This window comes from Hydractinia symbiolongicarpus, chromosome 6, assembly GCF_029227915.1.
Source record: "Hydractinia symbiolongicarpus strain clone_291-10 chromosome 6, HSymV2.1, whole genome shotgun sequence".
NCBI lineage: Eukaryota > Metazoa > Cnidaria > Hydrozoa > Anthoathecata > Hydractiniidae > Hydractinia > Hydractinia symbiolongicarpus.
The window spans coordinates 20,547,861-20,572,982 of record NC_079880.1 but is presented as its reverse complement, the minus strand read 5'-3'; the positions used below and the strand labels follow the sequence as shown (position 1 = coordinate 20,572,982).

The 25,122-nt window shown below is 31.7% G+C and overlaps 4 protein-coding genes across 5 annotated transcripts; 1 reads left to right on the top strand and 3 right to left on the bottom strand.

Moving 5' to 3' along the window:
• The first annotated feature begins 1,951 nt into the window (after positions 1-1,951).
• LOC130647891 (melanocortin receptor 5-like) lies at positions 1,952-3,707 on the top strand. The gene has a single exon (XM_057453897.1). It carries the CDS (start codon positions 2,255-2,257, stop codon positions 3,194-3,196), a length of 942 nt encoding a protein of 313 aa, XP_057309880.1. The 5' UTR covers positions 1,952-2,254; the 3' UTR covers positions 3,197-3,707.
• A 1,898-nt stretch (positions 3,708-5,605) lies between these two features.
• On the bottom strand, positions 5,606-14,032 carry LOC130647591 (uncharacterized). 2 transcript variants are annotated; one of them, XM_057453505.1, is made up of 15 exons: positions 13,880-14,032; positions 11,826-11,876; positions 11,711-11,746; positions 10,698-10,739; positions 9,667-9,720; positions 8,884-8,931; positions 8,753-8,800; positions 8,175-8,216; positions 8,006-8,050; positions 7,251-7,298; positions 7,125-7,172; positions 7,002-7,049; positions 6,883-6,933; positions 6,527-6,565; positions 5,606-6,053 (listed from the first exon to the last, which is right to left on the bottom strand). In XM_057453505.1, the coding sequence occupies exons 1-15, from the start codon at positions 13,959-13,961 to the stop codon at positions 5,983-5,985; spliced, it is 753 nt and encodes a 250-aa protein (XP_057309488.1). In that variant the 5' UTR covers positions 13,962-14,032; the 3' UTR covers positions 5,606-5,982. The 2 variants fall into 2 exon arrangements, with proteins under 2 accessions (XP_057309488.1, XP_057309489.1); XM_057453506.1 differs by lacking the exon at positions 7,125-7,172.
• Positions 14,033-16,382: 2,350 nt separating this feature from the next.
• On the bottom strand, positions 16,383-20,212 carry LOC130647869 (uncharacterized). Its single transcript, XM_057453875.1, has 20 exons — positions 20,025-20,212; positions 19,848-19,940; positions 19,691-19,774; positions 19,485-19,568; positions 19,320-19,403; positions 19,121-19,204; positions 18,956-19,039; positions 18,817-18,849; positions 18,652-18,732; positions 18,474-18,551; positions 18,301-18,333; positions 18,098-18,178; positions 17,929-18,012; positions 17,827-17,859; positions 17,636-17,719; positions 17,473-17,556; positions 17,224-17,253; positions 17,096-17,119; positions 16,759-16,837; positions 16,383-16,484 (listed from the first exon to the last, which is right to left on the bottom strand). The coding sequence occupies exons 2-19, from the start codon at positions 19,864-19,866 to the stop codon at positions 16,770-16,772; spliced, it is 1,152 nt and encodes a 383-aa protein (XP_057309858.1). The 5' UTR covers positions 19,867-19,940; positions 20,025-20,212; the 3' UTR covers positions 16,383-16,484; positions 16,759-16,769.
• LOC130648170 (uncharacterized) lies at positions 19,913-23,836 on the bottom strand. The gene is made up of 19 exons (XM_057454208.1): positions 23,481-23,836; positions 23,146-23,166; positions 22,935-23,003; positions 22,657-22,740; positions 22,494-22,577; positions 22,289-22,318; positions 22,125-22,208; positions 21,956-22,039; positions 21,729-21,764; positions 21,565-21,648; positions 21,401-21,484; positions 21,292-21,318; positions 21,102-21,185; positions 20,913-20,996; positions 20,678-20,710; positions 20,501-20,584; positions 20,342-20,422; positions 19,994-20,054; positions 19,913-19,940 (listed from the first exon to the last, which is right to left on the bottom strand). The coding sequence occupies exons 1-19, from the start codon at positions 23,644-23,646 to the stop codon at positions 19,913-19,915; spliced, it is 1,308 nt and encodes a 435-aa protein (XP_057310191.1). The 5' UTR covers positions 23,647-23,836.
• Between the last annotated feature and the right edge of the window lie 1,286 nt (positions 23,837-25,122).

Genomic DNA, 25,122 nt, shown 5'->3' with positions numbered 1-25,122 from the left:
TCAGGCGACAAGATTTTAACAGATTTGTTATTTTTATATAGGTAGATCCTAAACAGCTGTTAGGGCTATCTGCTTCTCGCGTCCTTTTGTCCGCTTTGTTGCTATTACGTATCCGCAATACAATACTTTCATAAAAAACGCAAAGTACCCTGGGAAGCATTGCAGCAATTGCAGTGCCGGCTGATTCCAAACTTTTGCAACCAAAAATTTCTACGGGTTAACGATTAGTTTTTAAAATAACAGCCGTATCTCAGATTTGAAGGAAATATTAATATGTAGCAGGACAACGTCATTTCTGCATCATTAAAAGCAAACTTTCTTGCAGATATAATGTCATTTTCCATGACAATGACGTCACTAAAGCCCATATTTTTAATGTGACATTAGTCTTTGGTACACAGTCCACATGTCTACCAAGAATCAAGGTTGAAGCATTAGTAACACGTGTAAAATAAAGTAAATTCAAAAATGGGAAAATGGCCTATTTTAGTATGTGACGTTATTTTTGGTCCCCGTGACGTTATCATTTAACTTTTTTAGCTAAAATGTATTGAACTAATACACTTCACGACCCCACTAATTTTCATCACAAGCGTAAGGCCTAAATGGACTAGCCAGGAGACCAAGCGTAATTTTTCTTACCACCGGGAAATCGGAGTAGTTAAGGTGGGAAAAATTACGCTAGGCCTCAAACGATTTTTCTGCGGCCAAAATCTGACCGCGCTTTTTGATTTGCTAATTCCAATGTTCTCTGCCTGCGTGATTATTATCCGGGAAAGCCCTTTTCATCCCAAATATTCCAGCGAGTGGTTTTATTCACCCTAACAAACATTAGTATTCTACAAAGTTTTTACCAGAGTTAGATTTGGCCAAGCTTGGTAAACAACTCACAGATAAATTAAGATGGCCTCCGAAGCGATTAGTCACATTGTTCAATTTAAACTCGGGGTTTCCGCTGAGTCATTTAACAAACTCATTTTACTAACTCGAAGAAGAAAGCTTAGGGGCTGTTCACATAGGGGCGGCTGGCTCTGTTAGGCGGACTGGCTCGACTAGCCGGGGTGATTTTCATCTCGTGTTTAAATGACGTTTTTTACATCTCGGACAGCCGGGCTGGAAAAGTTGTTTACATTTCACAAAAGATTCATAAACAATGAAGACAAAAGAATATATTTCGAACTTTTAATAATTGATAAGAATTTTTTTAAATCTATTGTTAATTTCATCTCGCCTATGCGGGCCGGCTCGGTTATCATATGAACACATTTTTATTTTTCCATGTGTTTCTTAATAGCAGCGAGATCCCGCTCAGCCGAGCCAACCCGGTCAACCGAGCCAGCCTCCTCCATATGAACAGAAGAATTTTGCAAATCAATTTTTAAAATCGAACATTGTTGTGTATATATCATTAAAAAGTAATGGAGTTATAATACTAAAATGACGTAAATTTTCAAAAATTGATCTAATAAATCACACTGGTTTGATTTTTTATCAGAACAATATTATTTCAAAGGAAATCGCGAGCTGCTCAATTTTTTTCCAAACTTACGCTCAGCATTTCATTCATTTTAAATAATGCACGTAAAAGAGAGTAACTAGAAATGAAAAGAAACGCGACAAAAAATTTGTTCAGAATTGTGTTATATGCTCCCCTGAAATTTCTGTGACGGAGCTAATCTTTAACTCATACAGTTCTTTTTTTTAACTTTTCTTTCATGTGAAAGAATAAAACTGCTGAAAAAGATTAAGAAGCACAAAATGGTTTCTTCTTCGTTGTCGCTCATGTCTGATGTTACAATAAATTAAATTCAGATTCTTCCTTATATTGTATCATGTATGTATACAGAAATATGAAATGAATTTAATAATTAAACAATTGAATACCGTAATGATCCGATTAAGCGCCCAGCATTTTTTAAGCATTCCCCCACTAAAACAATACTATTCTGGCAGCCAACGAAGGCTATCTAAATTAAATTATTTCATGCAATTTTTAAAAACATGCACGTTTAAATCGTCATAACCATACAAAAGTGATCAGTCCGCAATAGCCCTTTCCTACATTCTATTTTGAAGCCCCTCATATTCACACAAACGAATTATTTCTATTTTTGTCTGTACCGAACAAAAGTTATACACATACACCTGTCAGCCGTGTACAAAAGTAAAGAAAAAACAATATGTAAATCTGCATGATTTATAAAAAGAAAAAAACGTAAATATTTGTATTACTCATAAACATCAGTTTCTCGACATGCAGGAGTTTAGCCAGACTGTACGTTATGCAGTCGCACACACAGTGGTTTTAATCTGCGTCGTGTCGTCATGTTTTGAAGCCCTTTTATTCTACGTTATCTACACTAGAGAAAAATTGCATATACAACGATATTACATTATCGCAAATTTATGTATATCAGATATCCTGTTAGCTCTTTTTTTTGCTACAATTGTTGAGATTACTGTTCCTGTTTCACAAGTACGTGTCACTGTTACATATGAAGCTGTAAACGGTTCCTTATTGGTTGCTATTTATACTTCGTTATACACGAGTGCTTTGCTATCGTTTGATCGATACGTTGCAGTAGCGTATTCTTTACGATATAGTCAGATAATGACGTCAAAAAATACAATAATTGCTTTATTGTTTTCGTGGATAAGTTCAACGGGACTTGTCTTATTAATAGCTCTAGAACCTACACGAACTACGAAGTATATTGTTTACAGACCAGGCGCCTTGATTCTTGGTACTTTACTGGTGCTTATGTTCACAGTCTTTGTGTTATATGTAGCTGTTTATACCACACTGATTCGAAAGAAACATATTAAAGAAATTCGATCAAGAAGAATTTACTTTGGCGTTGACGAAGAACGATTAAAATGGTTGTCGCGACTTAAACAAAGTATTTGCGACACATTAAAGCTTAACTACTACAACGCCATTTTTATTGTTATTATGACTGTTTTGTTTAACCTTTGCATACATTTTGAAGACCAGATTGTTTTGGTAATACTACATTCATTCGTTTGTGTCCTGACTTTGATTTTGAATCCACTGGTACAAGGTTCTACACAGACAGAACTACGATTGGAGTTGACACGCTTAATTATTCCTGATAACGGAAGGCGCGAATCCGATTCGAATATATCGACATTTACTACAGCCACCTCTTTACCATTGAGAAGTATGAGCTTTTAAGAGACTTGTAACGCATTCTGTTTGGTATATGTGTGTTTAGAATCATGCCGAAATAAAGTAAAAATAAATTTTGAATATAACAATCTTGTTGTGCTCTTTCGCTTGCAGGATTTGAGTTAAGAAGTCTGTTCAAGGACGTTAAAAATTTTACGGGATCAAATTCGACAACTGAATGTTAAATTCTAACTTTAACTTCATGGATGGTGTGTGTAATTTGTTTAACAAATGAACCTTCATAAGAGCGTGTATTTTACAGATCAGGGTATTCATCTGAGTGTGTATTATTTTAAAGATCAGGTAACGAAAGTTAACTTCTTCAGCCCCACACTATCCCTGTGAAATTTTGAAAGACAGCATCAGCACGGTTTGCTAATTTTCTTATTTCATTGAGTGCACTCTGGGAACATTTAGTTGAGCTTTTTTTTCAAGAACGCTGATAAGCTTTCTTTCTTTAGCAACTCATATTTACCTTCCATCTTACACTGAACGATTTACGCAGTATTGGGCACCAACAAAGAACGATTGGCTTCTAGTATCTAAATGCATTCCAATTGCCCCTGATTCACGACTCAGTTTTCTGTAATAATTTCCACCTTAACACTGAATTGCTACCACCTTTTACTTTGTCAGTACTTCGATGCCACCTAAAAAAGTACTGATTGGTTGTTTTCTTAAAGCACGTATCGTGATTGGTTTAATATACGCGCGTAAAAAACCAGGCAGTCACAACAAAGTCAGTAAGAATATGTCGTGTTTCGTCGTCGTATATGCGGCTATTATAATAGAGACCCATGGAAATTCCACATATCGCTCCTCGTGCCTATTCCAGTTATTAAGTATTCGCCCGTCGCTTTATGTTTCGGAAAACGCTATTTCGTACGTGTCTAACACAAAAAAGCAGTTTTTGCTACTGTTTCATTGTTAGCGCGTGAAGAAAAAATTCGGAACAAATTCCGGTCATCAGGCGTTAAGCCGTCAGCCTAGTATCCAGTAATGTAATTAAATGTATCTATGGTATGTTTTAAACGTAAAACAAGAAGCCCTGGGGGCTCTAAGAATTTCCGCGCCCTACCAAAATATTTGATGAAAACCTGCTAATTCGTTGTGTTATTGTGCCAAACATTCGAAGGGGTTTGGTGCATGAACCTCTGAAGATAAAGCCCATCAAAAAATACAGCCTATCATTCATGGTTGAAAGTCTTGCGATTGAAACGTTTATGGTCTTAAACGGCATTAGTTGACAAAAAACCAAAATTTTGATGTGACCATCATTTTCAGCATACTTTTTTTATTAACTGTGTCAATTTTTGTCGAAAATAAAGCAGTTTTAATTTTTGGATAAATTTTGGCCTGAAATGACATTTAGGTGACAAAAACCAAACTTTTGTACCATCATCATTTTCAGCATACTTTATTTGTTAACTGTGCCAAATTTAGCCGAAAATGAAGTGGTTTTAATTTTTGGACCAATTTTGGCCTAAAATAGCATTTAGGTGACAAAAATCAAAATTTTGATTGCACCATTATGTTCAGCATACTTTTTTTGTTAACTTTGCCAATTTTTGTTTAAAATAAAGTAGTTTTAATTTTTGGACCAATTTTGGCATAAAATGACATTTAAGGTGGCAAAAAACCAAAATTTTGATGTCACCATCATGTTCACCATACTTTATTTGTTTACTGTGCCAAATTTTGTTAAAAATAAAGTAGTTTTAATTTTCGGACCAATTTTGGCCTGAAATGACATTTAGGTAAGAAGAAATCAAAATTTTGATGTCACCATCATGTTCAGCATACTTTATTTGTTAACTGTTCTAAAATTTGTCAAAAATAAAGTAGTTTTAATTTTAGGACCAATTTTGGCCTAAAATAACATTTAGGTAACAAGAAATCAAAATTTTGATGTCACCATCATGTTCAGCATACTTTATTTGTTAACTGTTCTAAATTTTGTTGAAAATAAAGTAGTTCTAATTTTTGGACCAATTTTGGCCTAAAATGACATTTAGGTGACAAAAATCAAAATTATTATGTCACCATTATGTTCAGCATACTTTTTTTGTTAACTGTGTCAAATTTTGTCGAAAACAAATACCAATTTTGGCCTGAAGCGTCAATACTAGACTTCTCAGTAGTTAAGGAGCTTGGGTACGAAGTTTACATCTGTGACGGACCAACTTGAAATCCCAGGGTCGATTTTTTCTCAAAAAATGCTCCGATAGAAAAAACGACGGTTTTAAAGAATTTCCTACGCCTTCGGGCGCGGAAATTCAACAAAGTAAAATATGACGAGGTTTTATCATTGTTGTTTTTACATATCAATTAAATGGGTAGTATTTAACAAATCATTTTTTCTAGTGGTGGTGGTGAAGTAATGACAGGAGTAAACAGGCCAAAAAAAAATTGACATCGTCGTAGTACCTTTTTGATAATTAATTATTACAATAATCTTGTATTCGTTTATGAAGACAATAAAACTTTTAATAAATCCGACTTTCCTAATTTTTTGTGTGGGTTTTTATTATCTCTATTTCGTGTAAATAGATACTGCAATGGTTATCTTACGGTTAACTAAAAGTTTTATACGTCTAAGAATTACCTTGATGAGGTAAAATAATACGGTGCTAAACATTTGTACGCTTCTAAAGACATGAGAGTCAAAAAAAAGTAAATTCTTTTTAAATAGCTAGTTCGTTAAGATTTAAGTAAATCAGAAATGTCGCAGGTTCGTGATCACATGGTTACGTGGCCAGCATGTCATGGGATGGTAACTCTCTCGTTTGCATTCATTGCTTAAGTTCTTTCTTCACGTACTCGTACAGCAACTTCAACACCTCATCGTTTTTGCTCTTTAATTCTATAACAAAAGTTCCAATTTATGAAGTGTGTTACCGAATGGTAGAGCGTTTGCTCCGTGCGGGAGGTGTTGTATTAAAACCTTGGTCGAGTCTTGCTAGAGACTATAAAATGTGAATCTATCCTTTCTGCATAGCGTTCACCATGAGAATACGACTAATATATGAAGCGGTTGTCTAGAAGAGCTATTGCTGTGCTTGCACGACTTTCGTAATTCAAATGGGAGCCTAAAATGCACTAACACCTCCTTTGCAGCACCCTCGCTGACAAAAGTGACAATAGAAACTGAAGAAGCTATCCTGGGTAAGCAACTTGCCTTCACGAGACATTTGTTTCAATGGTAAAGTATTTTATTTATTTTATATGATTCTCAGATGCATTTACATTCAGAAAGAAACTTATCTCCATTCATTTCCTTTATAAATAATTTGTCTTCTCTGCATGAAATGCATTTTAAAATTAAAATTCACATACCAGATCTCTTTCCAGGCCAATGTTGCCATGGTGGCATGTCTATTAGAAAGAACAAATGATTGATTGTAGCTGATACATTGTTGTAGCGTATACATCCGATAATAATAGTTGTATGCTGTTTTCTAGATCTATTACGATAGGTCCTTTTTAGAGATAGGTAGGGCTGGGGGTGTGTGAGGGAAAGTGGAGACTTCATCCGTAGGCGATATCTCTATATTTGCAAGAACCATGCTATATCAAAGATATCCACGATAAATATATAGGTGGAAGGTTAAAAATTTGGTTGAATCTAGATAGGAAAAAAATCTCTATCTAAAGATGGTTAAATTTAAACAACGTTGCTTTTACTTAGCTACCTTCACTTCTTTTTCCCCAATATGATGCAGCGACTGATCCTGGATACAACTCTATAAAGAATAAATGCATATATTTGTTTGTCTATCCACAATCCAATGGAGTTGTTGCAAGATCTCACCTTCATTTCTTTTGCCCCAATATGATGCAGCGACTGAAGGATAAAGCTCTATAAGAAATGAAGTACATGCATTTGTTGTCCATACGTCAAAACTTGTTGCAGTGGAGTTGTTGTAAAACTTACCTTCGCTTCTTTTTCCCCAATATGCAGAAGCGACTGAAGGATTGAGCTCTATAATAAATAAAATACAAAATATATTGATTTATTCCTATTGCATTATAGTGGAGATTTTCTCTTCTGTTTGATTACCTTCGCTTCTTTTACCCCAATATGCTGCACCAACTGATGGAGATAACTCTAAAGTAAATAGCACAAAGTCAATATGTATGTTTGCAGAAATCCTTCTCATCCTAGCGAAATAGTTGCAAACACAAATACCAAAATTAGTTAGAATAAAGATTAAAGAAAGGTTCTTGTTTTAATTGTTATACTTAAAATACCAAAATTTAGGGAAACGTCAATGAATGGTGAATTGAGCTTGATTTTGACTGTCCGTGAAATAAAGTAAAACAAATTGTGAAATAAGAATTTTTATCTATAAATAATGCAGTCTTTCAATCATTGGGTTTATCTATATTAATATACTCGACTTTCCGTCTGTAAGTCAAAGTTAGTAGTTGAAAGTGACAACGAGAAAATTCCGGAGGATTTTTACCGGTTTACAACTAGTTCTTAAGGTTCTTTTATTCCTGACCGGAAAAAGTCAAATTAAAGGCAAAACGTTCCCAAAGAAAATATTGACATTTGTGAGGGTTAAAGATAAATAACGTTTAAAAGAGGACTGTATTTTTTGAACGCAAAATGAAGACTGAATATCTACACGGCCACATGGACTTTACAGGTGGGGTCAGCGGTAAGTGTAATCTGCAGCACGCACGTGCCTAAAGACTTTGCCGAACAACATTCAGTACGCGTGTTTTATTTATAGTGATGGTATTAAACTTTTTTGTAAGATGAAAAGGAAAATAATGGAACTTTTTAGTTATAAAGTTTAAATAAATTACCCGATCTTTTCCCAGGCCACCAGCGATGTTGCCAAGATGGCATGCCTAAGAAAAAGAAGGTAGATAAACCAATCTTATCTTGATGGAAAGCTGTTATTCTTACTTTAGTAGTTCGCTGCATATAATTTTTTATCATGAGATAAATGACAAAGATTGCATAAAAACTCACTTGATCTTTTTCCTGGCCATAGACTGCCCAACATCGGAATTTCTGTGGAAAACAAAATTTTGAGAAAATAAAATATCACTTGATTTTTCTAGCGTTTGCTTACTTTTGACTAATTTTGGCTTCTTACAAAATAACTATTCACATCTGGCATACGAGGGACGAGAGATGATTTTACCTCTATATTAGTAACACCCGTATAGGACATGTACTTCCTTTCAGTGTGATTTCGTAAAGTGACACAAGTGATTTATGCATGCATTCAAAAAAGCAGTACAGAAATTATATTTTTTTACTTGATTTGCACCTAGCTAAATTTCTTACTTATATTTCTTATTTATACTTACTTAACCAATGCTAATAAAGCGGACAGGAACTTCGTGAGTGAATAATACACAAAATAAGAAAAATAACTGACACTACAATTATCAAATGATGAATTTAACTAAATAGGATAGAAACTACTTCATAGTTGTAGATGAATGCTCATAATTTACTCCTACAAAAAAACATCTGATGAACTTTCACACGTATTGCATTTTTATTATAACGCTACAACAAGAGGTGTTGTATAACCTTACCTTCACTCCTCTTCCCCCAGTATGATTGAGCAACTGACGGATAGAACTCTATAATAAATAAAAAAAAAATAATTGATTTATTCATATCTGACATTGTATTAGAATGGAGATTTTCTCTTCTGTTTGATTACCTTTGCTTCTTTTACCCCAATATGCTGCACCAATTGATGGATATAACTCTAAAGTAAATGATGATTAAGTACAAACGTTCTAAGAGCGGAACAAAGATACCTCAAATTACTAGTTGATTCACAATTATGTCGTGTATTATATTGTGGTAAAAAGTATAGCTTTGGAAGGCTAATAAAGCGAAAATGATAGGTTATTTGTCCACTTTGTTTCTTCGCCATTTTATACACCAATTACATTTAGAAATTTTCGAGGGCGCGTCTTATTACTGAAAGGTCATAAACTTAATTTTCGAAATATTAGCCACAAATCTACATGAGTAAGTAATTTATGACGTCTTTTTAATAATTTTGTACGTTAATAAGTTTATTTTTTCACCTACTTTTTCAAATTGTTACAGCTTAGAATACACGTTGATGTTATAAGAGTTGTAATGAAAATTTATAGCTTTTTCTTTTTTGTTCAGCGAAACAGAGAAACTAGTTTTTAACGGAGTTGTTTCACAAATATGTTGTTAAATTACTTTTGATATTTTAATCAGAATCAATATAGAGACTGTTTGGTGAATTATGGATGATTACATCTGGAATCAGATTTCTTAACACCAGTGCAGCAACAAATAAACTTAGCTAAGTAACTTTACATCATCCGTGTCACTTAAACGTTTTACATCGACGTACATTATTATTACTAAATCATGGCACAATAGTTTATTGGTTCTTCAAATGCAATTGGATCCTTTTTTAGCCCTCTCGGCTAATAGGATAATTAATAAATAATCATACCAGCAATTCTTTTAGTCAGTTCGTCGGCCGCGATTTCACTCAAGCTTCTTGTCGCTAAAATAAACGCTGAACGCTGATAGCAAAACACAATATGGTTAGCTAGTAGTTATCAGTGGTTAGGTAGAGTTAGGTAGTGGTAAGGTAGTTGTTAAGTAGTGGTAAGGTAGTGTTTCAGTAGTGATTTTTAAGTATTTAGGTAGTGGTGAGGTAGTGTTTATTACTGGTTAAATAGTGGTTAGGTAGTGGTTATTAGTGGTTAGGTAGTGGCTATGTAGTGGTTAATAATGGTTGGGTGGTGGCTGGGTAGGGAAACTAAAAATTAACCAGTAAATAAATGCCGTATAAAATATTTAAGTAATATTAAGTGCATTGTTTAACACTATTCATTTCGAAATCTTTTAGGTTTACGCTAATGGTAATCAATGCGGAGAGGTTAACAAAACAAAGGCAATAGGCACAAAGCAAATGTAGGTAAGTGTGGCAAGAAGAGGGAGGGAAAGGCACCTTTTATTCGTATGTAATTATTAAAAGGTCGTAAAAGAGCCAGTGGTCTTCACCGTCGAAAATGTTTAGTTCACTTGTGACTTCAGACAGATCTATACCACGTTGAAGGAGGTTTTATTTGATTATTGGAAATATGGAAATTTATCATGTATGACAATACATGAACACATATATTCTTTCAATAACTTTATTTGTTGTTAAACAAAAATTTTTTGAACACATACTGAAATTGAACAATAATCTACTGAGTGTACGACACTTTTGTGTTCGGTTCATATGATTAAAAAATTATCGCACTTGTCTCTTAAAAATCGTCACCTATAGGCTTGTTAAATATGTTAGCGAGAACATAATAATATTTCCGATATTTTTCTCGGCACTGTGTGATAACTACTACATATTTGCGCTTTATTCTTTTTTACATAACCAACCTATATAATGTTAAAAGAAATGTTAAATATAAAAAAAGAAGACTTATATTATCCGGTAACCACACTAAATGGAGTTAAATATATGTGTTCACATACCAGAACGCCTGTTTGGCCACCAGCTGCCAAGTACAGGAGCGTCTAGAAAAAAAATGATTTTAAAAATCTTATGCATCAAAAAAAGTCCGGAAACAATAGGAAGAAGAGTTCGCCAATTATCTTAAAAGCAGAACCTATCGAATTAGAAAGTAAAGTTCAAATACCAAAATGGAATTTTTAAAGAAGCGCTTTTTTCCATTCAGGGAACAAAACTCATCAAAACAACACTCCTTGAAGCTCAAAAGTTTTAAATTTATATTCCTGAATAATATGAAAAGAGTAACAAATAATATCCTGTTTTCCCTTGTTACTATCCAACCTCGAACTCAGGGCCTGTAACGTTTTTTGTTATAAACTCACATCAAAAAACTCTACAGGCCTTGGGATCGATGTTGGTTACTATTAAGATATTTGGTTTTCATCAAAAGAGAAAAAGTTGAAAACATTAGTTTCGGATTTTAAATAAAAAAATTGTAACCGCAAAATATATATTTCGCGATAAATCCTTTTTCAGGTCTTATTGCAAAAACAAGTTTCGCAGAAATATCTTCCAACAAATTATTCTTAACCCAAAAACAAATATTTTAGCATATTTAGGGATAATACGTGTTAAATATGTAGTTTATAACAATTTAAAATTCTTCTGCCAGATATATCTTTTAATTAAATTGTTTTTACAGCGCTTTCCTGGGCAGTATGCCATTAAATCAATTGGCTCGAAGTGATCATTTGAAATTCACATTTTAATAAAATAATTAAAAATTTTGATTTAATAAGAACGAGAAAAACACTTCGACCATTCAAGCTTTTCCTATCTCCTCTTTTTTATTAAATTTTACCAAAATTATTGTTTACTAAAGTTTCTGTTTTCAAGATAATTTCAAATTTAAAATAAAAGTATAAATGAATAGTTTCTAGTAAAGGTCAACAAAAAAAGTAGATACAAAAAATTTAAACATCCAATCCATGAACTCAGATTTTTATTAATTACTCGTGCATATCTTGAAAATTACCTTTAGTTTGATATCTTGGTGGTCCTTGATATAAGTCTGTAACAAGAAATAATAAATATATTATTTGTTTAACATCCTATTTATTTTATGATTTTATAACTACGATAACTCTTACTTTTGTTTCTTTTACCCAGATATCCAGCAGCTACTGATCCAGGATATGTATCTATAATCAATAATAAAGTGTTTGACTGTCAGGTTAATTTCTTTAAATAATTATTGTAAACTAGTTCCATGCCTCGCGAAAGATTTGTGCAGACGAACAATGAAAAAGATTGTTAAACAACCTGAAGATATCAGCTGATAGTTAAGGCAGAAAATATTTTTTACGCTAAGAAAAGGAAACAGTAATTATAAGTTAAGAGGACATTCTAAGTATGACTTAACAAAAGTCAGCTAACAAATATCCATACCCTTTTTTTAATTTATTATTGTGAATAATTCAAATGAGTTTAGAATGATTTTATTTACCCACGGATATAACATGAAAGAAAAACCGTGCACCAATCGAAACCAGCAATATGTTTGTCGGATTCGTTTAAACCATTGAGAACAATAAACAAACAAGTCTCTTAAAACAATAAAGTTCTGGTTTATCTGTTTAATAGAAACAATTAAGAACAAAGAAATATTTTTGTTATTTACTGGCCATCCTTCTATTACCACTATTCAGAAATGAAACAAATAAATAGTTGAATGCAGGGTTATCCAACAAAAGGTGTTGTAACTTGTCTTCCTGTTACTCATTAGGCAGTGACCTAACATAACTAAAATACAAAGACCAACTAAGCTAGATTTTCTTCTTTAGTAAGATTGGAAATATACCATCGTCTGTAATTAAATTACGTTTTTTAAATAATTAATGTTGTTTTGATGTTTTGATGTTTTTTTCTTTTTCTTGTTTTTAATTCTTTTTATTGTTATTTTAATTATTATTTATCGTCTTCACTTGATCCTTTCCGAGGAAGTGTACAACACCACAGGGTAATGTTCGTTTTCCCGTCTCACCATTTCTATAAGCATCTCCAAATAATTAAAATGAGAAGAATATAATGGAAAAAATTAAAATTAAAACATTTAAATAAAAATTTTTGATAGTCACGAAAAGAAATTCCATGTATTTTTTAAAAACTGTGGTAATCTGTCCGTTCAGTATAATATGCATTGCTATTTCAAGGAAAGGATTTTTTAAATAAAAAAAAATATTGAAGACACAAGGTAGCTAATACTTTAAGTATATAAAAGTCCCTTAAAAGATTTGAAAAATGCCACTCTATTACAGTTGGCATTTTTTCAAAAAAGGCGTTCATTTATAATCCTTGATTATTTAAGATGATAACATTAATTATCCTGCAACTTTTGATCAGCTATTCCTATTCAGATAGTTTTAATATTTCCCTTGTATTGTTCTTTTTACACTTAGAACTTTAACAAGAAATATTCATAATTCGAAAAAAAAATTCGAAGAAAAACGTCTTTCAAAACATTTAATTATAATTAAAAAATTACAGTACCTGATTAATTTTACGTGCTTTTTCTATTTATTGACTAATTTAGGACTACAAAATGTCGAATCAATTATTAAAAGTGTAGCTAGTTTGAAAAGAAAATGTTATTAAAAAAATTATGCGAGACATAAATGTACGGTTCTTTTCAGCTTCAAGTGTTTAAATGACTACTTTGTCAACTCTGAAAAAAATTTCCCTGACATACAACTTATCCACCGACGCAGTGATTCTTGTTGCAGTGAGAGCAATCCAGCTGCTTATTTAGAGATTAAAGCACGAGTTTGAAATTCATTTCTCAAATCCATAAGTATAATAACAATACTTTTACAGAAACCTGTATCAAGATTTTGTTGATAAGCAGTACATGTTTTGGCTTAACCCTGACGTGGGTCTCCCTTAATTTGATCCTGTCCAGGGATAATAGTGTCAAAAAGGCTCAGGTATATTGGAGTTAAGCCATCAAGGGATTACAAATGCGGTTCTTCAGTATTTAGAGTTCCCGCTGCAGCTCCTTAAAAAGCTAAAATTACTGCACGGTTAGATATCTACCCTAGGTGAAAATTAAACTGGTGAACTTTCGGACTCAGGAAAACGTTCTACACTAACGATATTTTGCATATTTGAAGCCTATTTACAATCGATCAGTAAAGGTGTTACATACCTTCATCTCGAAAGACACCAGCACTAACTTCGTGTAGATATACACATATAAACAGGACGCCAACAACAACATACGAAGCCATTTTGTTTGGTCCGTAGCTTGATTGCAACTGAAATAAAACAAGACGGTAGGGCCATAATAAGCTGTATTTAGATATTTTTTTAAAAAGAACATGATTATTAATTAATGGCGATTCCAAAGAATAGATCTCACACTGCAATAAAAAAATATTCTCTAATCCCCATAAAGAAACATCTGTTCTGTAAAGATGTTCGGATCTGCACTAAAAATGTTATCAGGAATGAAAATTTAGCTATTTTATTTCAACAAAAGGAAGATAAACCTCATGTTATACCATCATGGGCCATTATCCTTTTGAATTTTATTCTCTCTAATTTGTGCCATTTTGAAAAGTACCCTGCTAAATATTTATTGCCAGCCAGTCATAAATCAGTATTTATCATCTGATGGTGGCAATCCAACTAATTTCCACTTCTATAAGAACCTGTGTGAAAATTTCTTTTAATCAAAGCCTTTAATTCGCCATATTATTTACACTTCTACCCTAATTATGAATAAGACTTTCCCTTCTTAGTAAATCTCTCTCCTACAATGACTTTAGGAGTTCATTTCTATATCACACGAAACAACTATGATGGAAATGGACTGCTTCAAGAATTTTTACTTCTCTGATCTAGCCCAGAGCCAGTTCTAATATTTTGTGAAATCTGATTTCTACTAAAAGCACTAATTTTTAGATTATGACACATTTGAAATAGCTTTCAAAGACTTTTTGACTGATGCTATTAAAAAAATCAAATATTCCATTTTTATTAAGTATCTTAGATTGGTAGCTAACTGTTTTTTACAGGTCCTACATTGATACCAGGATTGTAAATATTTCTGACGTAGTCAACCTGTAAAATTATAATTGTTAATAATAATAATAATAATAATAATAATAATAATAATAATAATAATAATAATAATAATAATAATAATAATAATAATAATAATAATAATAATAATAATAATAATAATAATAATAATAATAATAATAATAATAATAATAATAATAATAATAATAATAATAATAATAATAATAATAATAATAATAATAATAATAATAATAATAATAATAATAATAATAATAATAATAATAATAATAATAATAATAATAATAATAATAATAATAATAATAATAATATTAATAAAGTGAAAAGACAGACCCTTCAATCAGCTACATACTCTCTGAAATTCGATAATTCGATATGTATTTTATAAAACTAGTCGTTAGCCCGTGGAAAAATCCACGAGTTCGCTCGTCCTTTTTATACCGCATTGCGTGCGTCTTGCTACCTGCGCAGCTGACCTACCATTTTGCGTCACAGACAGACGGACGGACAGACGTATACGGGTATTATAATATAGATATAAACGAAAAGAAATTTGGTGGACAGATTTTTAATAAATTGGAATGTTCCATAGGAACAAATTATAATTAATGCTGCATAGAGACTGGCCTAATGTTAAGTTTTAGGATGACATTAAGATGTCATCACAGACCGTTTAATCTTTAAGTGTTTCTACAAAATCAGTTTTGTTAAATCATTAATCTTTGATAATAAAAGTGTCATACAAATTTTCGAAGTTGGTTCAACCATATGTTTGTTAGAATAATGATATCAATGAACATCGAACCCTCAAAATCCTGATGAAATTTTAAATGCTTTTAAAATATTAATATTCTTCCTAATAAAATAATAAACGGAATTTTAATAATTAATTCAGGTACTGAAATTTGAAAATATATTTCTTCTTACCTCTTTCTTCCTCTTGCGAAGGAATGCCGCCTATGATATCATATGTATAATAAACTAGCACTTAAAACTAAAAAACGGCTGATCCCACTCTCTAGAAACAACACTGAGTATCCGCAATGGTTAAAGGTTACGGTTGTGCAACATTTTTTTCTAGAACGAAAAATATATGAGGATGTTTTTTTCTTGGTGAGAATAAGGGGAACTTGTGAAATCATTTCTAAACTAAACATCATTGCGATATTCATATGTTCCTTTTACGTGTTCCCATGTTCATTCTATTTCCTTAAATTATATTTAAGTTTTCTTGAGTTTTTCTCGTATAATACAATAAGGAAAGTAATTTTGTTGTAGGAATTGAATTTCGCGATCTATCAGAAAAAAACCCCTAATACCACAAATACCAGTTACAAAAAAAAAGTGTAAACCTGTAAATAGTGCCAGTTTCCTATGATATTTTTCTTTTACATTCCCTATTTTATTTAATTAATTTATGCAGGCAATATTTCGTTTTTCGCGAGTCGGGAAATTCCAGATGTTTCGCGAAATCAATTTTTGCAGATGAGTTACAAGCAGTTTTCACAACCTTGACACGACAAAATTTCGTTACCAATCATTTCGTTTTCAACAAGTAAACATTCTCTTATTATTTTGAGAGTATAGTAGCAATAACAAGAACCGACTTTAAAGCTGTGTACTATATATTTTATTATAATTTCAATACATAAATAAGATTTAGTCAAAGATCAAACGATTATTGGCGAAGATTCTTTTCAGGTCGAGCGCTAAAATGAAAAAAAGAAAGTTATTGAATAATTATGAAGATTTAAACTCTAAATACAAAAATAATGTCAAGTTCGTTGAAAGAAAGTTGTTAGTTTCTCTCGTATCGTCTAATATTTCCTTTGCCGAAAGCGTTGGCTTTAAATTAATATGAACTTCAAATTAAGACGTAACTAGCTAACCAATTATGTAACCATAGATATTAATAAAGTATTCATTTTACAAATCTTCATAACTAGTTTTATTTTCATATATGGTAAATCCAAATGAATGTACCTGGTTCATTCTTAAGCAGTAATTTTGATAGAAGTTATTTTGTCTGCTTTCTTGACAGGAGTCATGGAATCATCTTCGTCTAAATATAACTATTCTTAATATATACTAAATACATTTTGATATAAATTGAGTGTAATTGTTAATATGCTTCATAACTTTGCTACCATGTTTTGAACTGCAACAAAAAAAAAAATTTGAAAGTGCAATGTAGAGTTCTAGCATTAAAGGCTTAGTTGTTTTGTTATGGATTTCCCAAGCTACCTTCTTTTCTTTGGCAAAATGTTAGCAATTTACTCAGTAAACAAAAGGACAAAATAATGGCTATAAAATTACTCACAAAAATCGTTGTAAAACTCGTCATCTAAACAAGAAAACAGCTATTTTATGACATTTACAAAAATTCTTAGAATCCAAGGTTTTTAACAGTGCAAAAAACAGTGTCCACTAATTGAACATGAAATTTACCTATGTTAATCTCCTGCGTGTTTCCTTCATCTAAATTTATAGAATCAGATAATATTAGGCAACAAGCAATTAACACAAGGCATTGTCTTTGATAAAATGTATTGTTAATAAAATTACTTGTACAATTGTATTGACCAATGTAATTAATTTATTGCAATCTTTAAGAACAGATGTACATTCATCATTGCAATGTTTTTTTTTTCTGTTAATATAAATATGATGCTGCTATTAGCAATATATAGTTTATACCTTCGATTCCAGTTGTCTTTAAGTTCTTACACTCGGAATCTTGAGAAATTTCTGACAAAGTAAGTGACATGCATCTTTTCACTACTAAAAATCACAGACGTGGGTTTACAAAAAAGCTGAAATCTCAGATCAATCTTTGTCAAAGGATAAAGAAATTGTTTACCATCGCTGCTTGTGTCCATTACCATCTTACAATCAGAGGTTGCAAGGCGATCAGTTAAAGGAAGCATCAAGCAACTCTTAATGACTAAAATAGAAAAAACAGAAAGTAAAGAACAACAAAAAACAAGAGAAAAAAATGTTATAAAATTGAAGAAGATGTAATGGCAAAAAGAAGTAGCATTCTCAACGTACTATCGCTTGTAGATTCTTCAGAAGTCTCCTCATCTATGATAAGAAAAATAAAATAAAATTTAGCTTCATGGGATTGAAAGTGGACGGTAAAAGTAAGGTTACCTTCAGTTCCAGTTATCTTTAATTTCATACATTCTGAGTCTTGTGAAATTTCTGAGAGAGGCAGTTGCATGCACCTTTTTAACACTAAAAGCAAAGAGAATAAATAATTACAATTAACTGATTACAAATAATAAACTAATTTTATATCGGATTGTAATTAAATTTATACCTTCATCATCGTTCATTACATCCTTACAATCAGAATTTGCAAGTCGAATACGCAAGGGAAGCTCCAAACACATTTTAATCACTAAAACAATGAATAAAATGTGAAATATAGAACAAGAGATAGATTGAGAAGATATTAAAAAATAGGATTATAAGGGATTCATTATAAGTAAAATAATGATAAAAAATATCGTGTTGACTTACTGTCAGTTGTAGAATCTTCATAAATTTCATCGTCTATAAGCAAAATAAAAGGTGGCAAATTGTTACGTATTTCACATAGCTTAATTTTTTAATCATTTCCATTAATGTTTCACTAAGTTTTGAAGTACTATTAATCATCATTTAGATTGTCATTTAGTTTAATTTGCAATTACCTTCCATTCCAGTAATCTTCATACATTCTGAGTCTTGTGAAATTTCTGACAGAGTGAGTAACATGCACCTTTTTACCACTAAAATATATGATTTTGTGTTTTTACCCGCCAAAGAGAAGTATCTATAAATCTATGAATCTATGAATCTACTCTTAATTCAATACAGTAAACCAGTTACCTTCCGTTCCCGTTTCCATTAAATTTTTGCAATCTTTATCTAAAAGGCGATCACTCAAAGGAAGTTCCAAACACCTCATTACTAAAATGATTAGCAAAATCATAAAAAATCATAGAGAGAAAAAATACCAATGAAAGTATTAATATAAAAAAATTCTCGACTTACTGGAAGTAGAAGAATCTTCCATCATTTCCTCATCTATAATAACGAATACATGTCATACTTTACAATTACCACTTAGGAACTGTTTGTACAGTACTGTCAACAATTTAATGGATGACATATGGCAAAAGGAAATAAATACCTCCTGTCCCCTGAGTGGTCAAATTTTTGCATTGTTGATCTGCCATAGCAGCTTCTTTCGTCAGCTTTAAGCACTTCTTTACGACTAAATAAAACAAACACAATGCAGTTGGTTTGGATTATGTTGTCTAATGTAATGCCATATTTTTCTTTAACAGCAATTTACCTTCACTACCCGTTTCTATTAATTTCTTGCAGTCAGCATTTTGTTGTCGAATGTTTACAGGAATGTCAAGGCATTTTTTTATTGCTAAACATTTAAATATGTCAATATCAACTAAATTTTGGGAAATTGTACTTGATAAGAGATATTAGATTTGTATTTTAAATAACCACGTGTCAACAAAATAAAATCCTATATGTACCATCTGCGCTTTGGCTGATTAAACTTTTGCATTGTTGATCTGCCATAGCAACTTCTTTCGTCAGCTTTAAGCACTTCTTTACGACTAAATAAAACAAACACAATGCAGTTGGTGTGAATTATGTTGTCTAATGTATTGCCATATTTTTCTTTAACAGCAATTTACCTTCACTACCCGTTTCTATTAATTTCTTGCAGTCAGCATTTTGATTTCGAGTGTTTACAGGGATGTCAAGGCATTTTTTTATTGCTAAAAATTTAAGTATATCAATAAAAATTAAGTTTTGGGGAATTGTGCTTGATAAGAAATGGTATATATTTCTCAGTGTATTTAATTAACTAGGTTTCAGTAAAATAAAATTCCATGTGTACCTTCTGTGCTTTGGCTGATTAAACTTATGCATTGTTGATCTGCCATAGCAGCTTCTTTCGTCAGCTTTAAGCACTTCTTTACGACTAAATAAAACAAACACAATGCAGTTGGTTTGGATTATTTTGTCGAGAGTCGTATCATCTTTGAGCAATTTACCTTCACTACCCGTGTCCATTAGTTTATTGCAGTCAGCATTTTGTCGTCGAGTGTTTACAGGAATTTCAAGACATTTGTTCAATACTGCACTTGCTAAACAATAATATATGAGAGTTAGAACAAATTTTCTTGCGAATTGTGCTTACAAAGAGATAGGGATAAGAGGAATTAACCTACTGGCAATCACATCTTCAGTACCATCCTCATCTACAAAAAAAACGAATGAAAATCTGTAAACAGGAAAATTACAGATAAGTAGAATGTGTCGAAAAGAAATCAAAAGTTCACAATATTACAGCTATCTCTAACTAAAAATTTTTTGTAGTCACAATGACATCAGCACATTTTCATTTTAGACACATTATTTATTAAATCATGTTGTTTGTTTTGAAATTTAAGAATTTAGAAGAAGACATATCAACACGAATAAACACTAAAAAATCAATATAAGCATTGATTAAAAAGACTGAATAATGACAGTGGTAAAGAACTACCTTCCATTTCAGAAGTTAATTTCATGCATTCTTGATCAACCATAATTTGAGACAAAGAGAGTGACAAGCATCGTTTTACTTCTAAATATTTAAAATGTGGTTTTACACAAGTTTAAAAAACAATGTTCCTTTTCGCGTATTTTTGACACAAATTCCTACCATCAGTTCCTGTGGTCATTAAATTTTGACAATCTTCATCTTGGACTCGAGTATTTTTTGGTAACTCCAGACATCTTTTGACCGCTGAAACGATTAAAATAAAGTACAATAAAAGTTAAAAAATACGTGATTAACATCAACAAAGTAAGTAAAGGGCAAAAAATGAATCTGACTTACTGCCACTTGTCATATCATCAAAGATCTCCTCATCTAAGGAAAAAACAGAAGTGAACGAGGTTATACCCTTTTTAAAAATCGTCTTAAAGACCATTCACTCAGTCTACTTATGTTTGAAAATCAACAAGAGATAAAGCAAAAAGCTAAAAAATGTACAAGTGTTTTGTTTTACTTTTTTCATTGAGGACACGACGCCCATAACAAAAACAGACTAGCAATTCGTTTTAGTAACTACCTTCCATTCCAATTGTCTTTAGGTTCATGCATTCTGAGTCTTCCGAAATTTCTGACAGTGGGAGAGACATGCATCTTCTTGCAACTGAAATTTGTAAAATTAATATTGCAGAAACATATCAGAAAAGGTGGGTCATAAAGGCAATAATATGTAACTAATTTGATTTTTTGCCAAAATGGTATTATTTACCAGCACTCCCAGTATCCATTACATTCTTACAATCGTCGTCTTTAAGCCGAATAGCTAATGGAAGATCCAAGCATCTCTTAATGGCTAAATAGGTCATAAAGTTTAAATATTAAAATATACACCATAAAAATATGTATAACGAAGAACAAAAAATAAACAAAAACTAAATTGTATTTGTTGCTCAACTTACTGACAGTTTCATCAAAAAGTTCTTCATCTATAATGAAAGAAATAAATTTTTGATTGCCACATTACTTATTACTTATTGCTCAATTTATTGGAATTAGATAATTCCTCACCTTCAATTCCAGTTATTTTTAGGCTCATACATTCAGAGTCTTGAGATATTTCTGACAGAGAAAGTTTCATGCATCTTTTCACAACTAAATTTAAAAAAATATTTGCTTATACGCATATAACATTCACATATACAATTTCTCCGAAAAACAATGAAATATTTTACCTTCACCTCCTGTTTCTATCAAATTTTTGCAATCTTCATCTTCTTTGCGAACAGTCAATGGAAGCTCCAGGCACCGCGTAATCGCTGAGATGATTGAGAGGAAATTGACAAAGCTACATCAAGTTATAAAAAAATACACAAAATAGTGCGTAATTGAAACTTACTGAAAGCTGTAGAATCTTCAAAAAGTTCTTCTTCATCTAAAACAAAGGGGCAGTGAATTTTTATGTGATATTTCATGTACTTATTATTAAGTGACTTTTGAGAACGAATAAATGCTGGCAGCATCCCTGATATGTACCAAAAACTAACGCAAACCCAATATCTAAAATGCAATTTTTCAGTGCTTACTATTTAAGTAAATTTTTACAAAAGAAAATCCCATATGTACCTCCTGTGCCCTGAGTGGTCAAATTTTTGCATTGTTGATCTACCATAGCAGCTTCTTTTGTCAGCTTTAAGCACTTCTTTACGACTAAATAAAACAAATATAATGCAGTTATTCTATAAAATATTGTATTTATAGCATTTTGCCATATATATTTAAAAAAGCAATTTACCTTCACTACCCGTGTCCATTAATTTCTTGCAATCAGCATTGTGTTGTCGAGTGTTTACAGGAATGTCGAGACATTTGTTCATTGCTAAACATGCATATGTATGCTAGTTACAACTAAATTTACATAAGATGTAAGTGACACGACGATAGAAGAAATTAACTTACTGGCTATTACATCTACAACACTATCCTCATCTAGAAAAGAATGCAAAGAAGAAAAAAATAGAAAAGTAGCACAATCAGATATACAAAAACTGGACCTCTTTAACTATTTAAAACGCTAGTCTATGCAAATTTCTTATAATAGCGATTTAAGCATTTCCAGATTTTCAAAAAGGCTTGGTAAAGTAAGCACAAAAGCTAAGCAGACCTTCGATTCCTGATATCTTTAACTTCTCGCATTCTCGATCAACAACAATTTGTGAGATAGGAAGTGCCATGCATCGTTTTACCTCTAAAATATACAATGTTGTTGTTTACAGGTAAGAAAATACAATGCTTCTTTTCTGCCGATCTTTAACAAGAATCCTTACCAGTGGTTCCTGTTACCATTAGATTTTTGCAGTCGTCATCATCATCTCGATCAGGTAATGGTAATTCCAAACATTTCCTAATCACTAAAGAATACACATATAGGAATCAAAAAAGACATACTAGAAACAGCAACAAAACATTAATAATACAAAAGTGAAATAAAGATTGCGCTTTGTGTTAGTAAGGATAACAACCTATAAATAATTTTATTCTCAGTTACCTGGAAGACACTTTGAATCTACAAATATATTGGCTAACAATCTTTTCTACAACTTACATGATATATCATCACTTTCTGAACATTCGGGTGTCATTGCTTTTTCTTCTTCACTCAAAGATGAGCAATCTATAAAGATAATGCTGTTCCTCTTTAGCTGTTTTCTTTTCTTTTTTAAAAAATTACACCCTTGAGGGTTAAGAATAATGCATATGTACTCTATAATTTTATTTTTTTGTTTGAAAAAAAAGACAGGAATATAATAACATACCTATATCTTCTATCGGGTGTCCTATAAATAAAACAGATGTAAGAAGTATAAAAAAACAACAAAGAATTCTTTGTATCATGTTTTACATCTTACAAAAGGTAAATCTTCTATTTATGATACAAGTGTTTTTGACTTCATCTTCCGCTATACCATTGAGATCTTGGACAAAATGTCTGAAATTTTAACAAAGTGCGTACGCGCTGAGAAACAAACTCGTGAGTATTTCACGCCATTATTCTACCCTAGTAAAATATGTGTATTTGACTTAAGACTTCTTATTAGAATATACTTATGAAACTTAGGATTTTACACTATACAAAAAGTAACATTCTTACCGAACACCAAACATGATGACAAAAGCAGAATAAATATCTTCATCTTGTTACTGTGTGAGAATGAAATAAACTTTAAATCCTTTTCAGTTGTATTGAAAATGAGTATAAAATGCTTGGTGCGGCCATATATATATATGAAATAATAGTCGAAGACGGGGGTATACATAAAAATTTTTTGACCAATTTGTGGTATAATAGTACAAGTGAAACGTCATCATAGGGAAAATGACAAAAGGTATGTCCAGTGTTACTGTCCAATGAATTGCGTAAATTAAAATAAGTTAGCTGAAATGAGGTCCGCAACTAGTTATTAATGGTTTTGGTTTGACAATTTTGTTAGCGGATGTAAACTTCTTCCGTTGTAGATGAAATTTTTAGATGGTTTTAGCTTTGAATAGAACTCTAACTTCTGATTGGTTTGCATGAAAGTGTAATAAATCCAGAATATCGCATGTTTTACATTTCTACTACCTGCTCTTGCACATAACGTTATTCCAGAAGTGCATGTTTTTTAATTTGATAACGAGCAAATGAACAAGTTAGTTTGAAGGTTAATATACAAGGACAGAGGCATTTTTTTATCCATTATGTTACTTAAAACTCCACAAAATTCTAAAAGCTACTTGCTACACCTTATTTTACTAGCTAGCTAGGCAGCTACTAGCTAACCATAGGTTATAAATCTTATATGTTTATCTAACTTAAATTCCTACCTGGAAGTCTAAATTATTTCTGTTTACTTTGCAAAAGTTAATTAAGTATCCCTGGTAGTTGGATCTATTTTAAAAATCTATATACCTGATGCATTCGAGCGCTGTACTTTAAAGTTATTTGTACAAAAAACTACTTTTAGCTATTTACACTTACGTTTGTTTCACCATGCTTAACTAAGCTACTATCCAAAGAAGTATGCGAGGCGTTCAAATCTCCAGGAAATTTAATATTAGGTTTTTTAAGGTAATGTTGGATAGTATTTGTGTATTTGTTTTAAGTTAATACACTTAAGCGACGCGTGTAGTCCTTGAATTTTGATGTGCATGGATACAACGTAGCGTAACTACACTAGACAAAATGTTATTGTATCATTATTACTATATTCTGGTTACGTCATCTTTCGTTTGTATATATATGTGGTAGAGCGTTTGTGTCCAACGCGGGAGATCTAGGGGTCCAAACACCAGTAGAGCCATACCAGAGACAATAAAAATGTAAATTTATCTTATCTGCGTTTAGCGTTTAGCATAAGAATAGGATTCTTATTTTAGGTGATTGAAAAGTTAAGCAATTGTTGTGCTTGCTTTAAATGTCTGTAGCATTTAAAGCAAGCACAACACCAACCAACACCAACACGCCCTTTGCAGGACCCTCGATGGTAACAGTACCAATATGAACTGAAGAGGCAATCCTAGGTAAACAATTTTATAAATAATAAAAGTATAAGGATAAGATGCAAAATTTTATCAATAAAATCTGTGGCATAAAACTCAGACAGGAACAATTTGTAGATAAAACGCCATCAGATAGTGTGGGTTTATAACAAATACATCATAAATCATTTAAATAGCTTTTTAATCACTAACTTTCGGTTAAAATTAGATACTATGGTTGAAATTATTGATATATACGACGTGTGTTCCCTTCT

Coding starts and splice junctions, on each gene's coding strand:
- LOC130647869 (XM_057453875.1), bottom strand. Junction 19,040..19,120: donor AATAGAAACGGGTAGTGAAG/GTAAATTGCTGT, acceptor TGTTTTATTTAG/TCGTAAAGAAGTGCTTAAAG. Junction 17,254..17,472: donor AAAGACAACTGGAATCGAAG/GTATAAACTATA, acceptor CTATAAATTTAG/ATGAAGGAAACACGCAGGAG.
- LOC130647891 (XM_057453897.1), top strand. CDS start 2,255: ATGCAGGAGTTTAGCCAGACTGTACGTTATGCAGTCGCACACACAGTG.
- LOC130648170 (XM_057454208.1), bottom strand. CDS start 23,646: ATGTATACCCCCGTCTTCGACTATTATTTCATATATATATATGGCCGC. Junction 21,765..21,955: donor GACCACTCAGGGCACAGGAG/GTACATATGGGA, acceptor CCTTTGTTTTAG/ATGAAGAAGAACTTTTTGAA. Junction 21,319..21,400: donor AAAAATAACTGGAATTGAAG/GTGAGGAATTAT, acceptor CTTTCATTATAG/ATGAAGAACTTTTTGATGAA.
- LOC130647591 (XM_057453505.1), bottom strand. CDS start 13,961: ATGGCTTCGTATGTTGTTGTTGGCGTCCTGTTTATATGTGTATATCTA. Junction 11,747..11,825: donor TCTGGGTAAAAGAAACAAAA/GTAAGAGTTATC, acceptor TTCTTGTTACAG/ACTTATATCAAGGACCACCA. Junction 6,566..6,882: donor TTGGGGAAAAAGAAGTGAAG/GTAGCTAAGTAA, acceptor TCTTTCTAATAG/ACATGCCACCATGGCAACAT.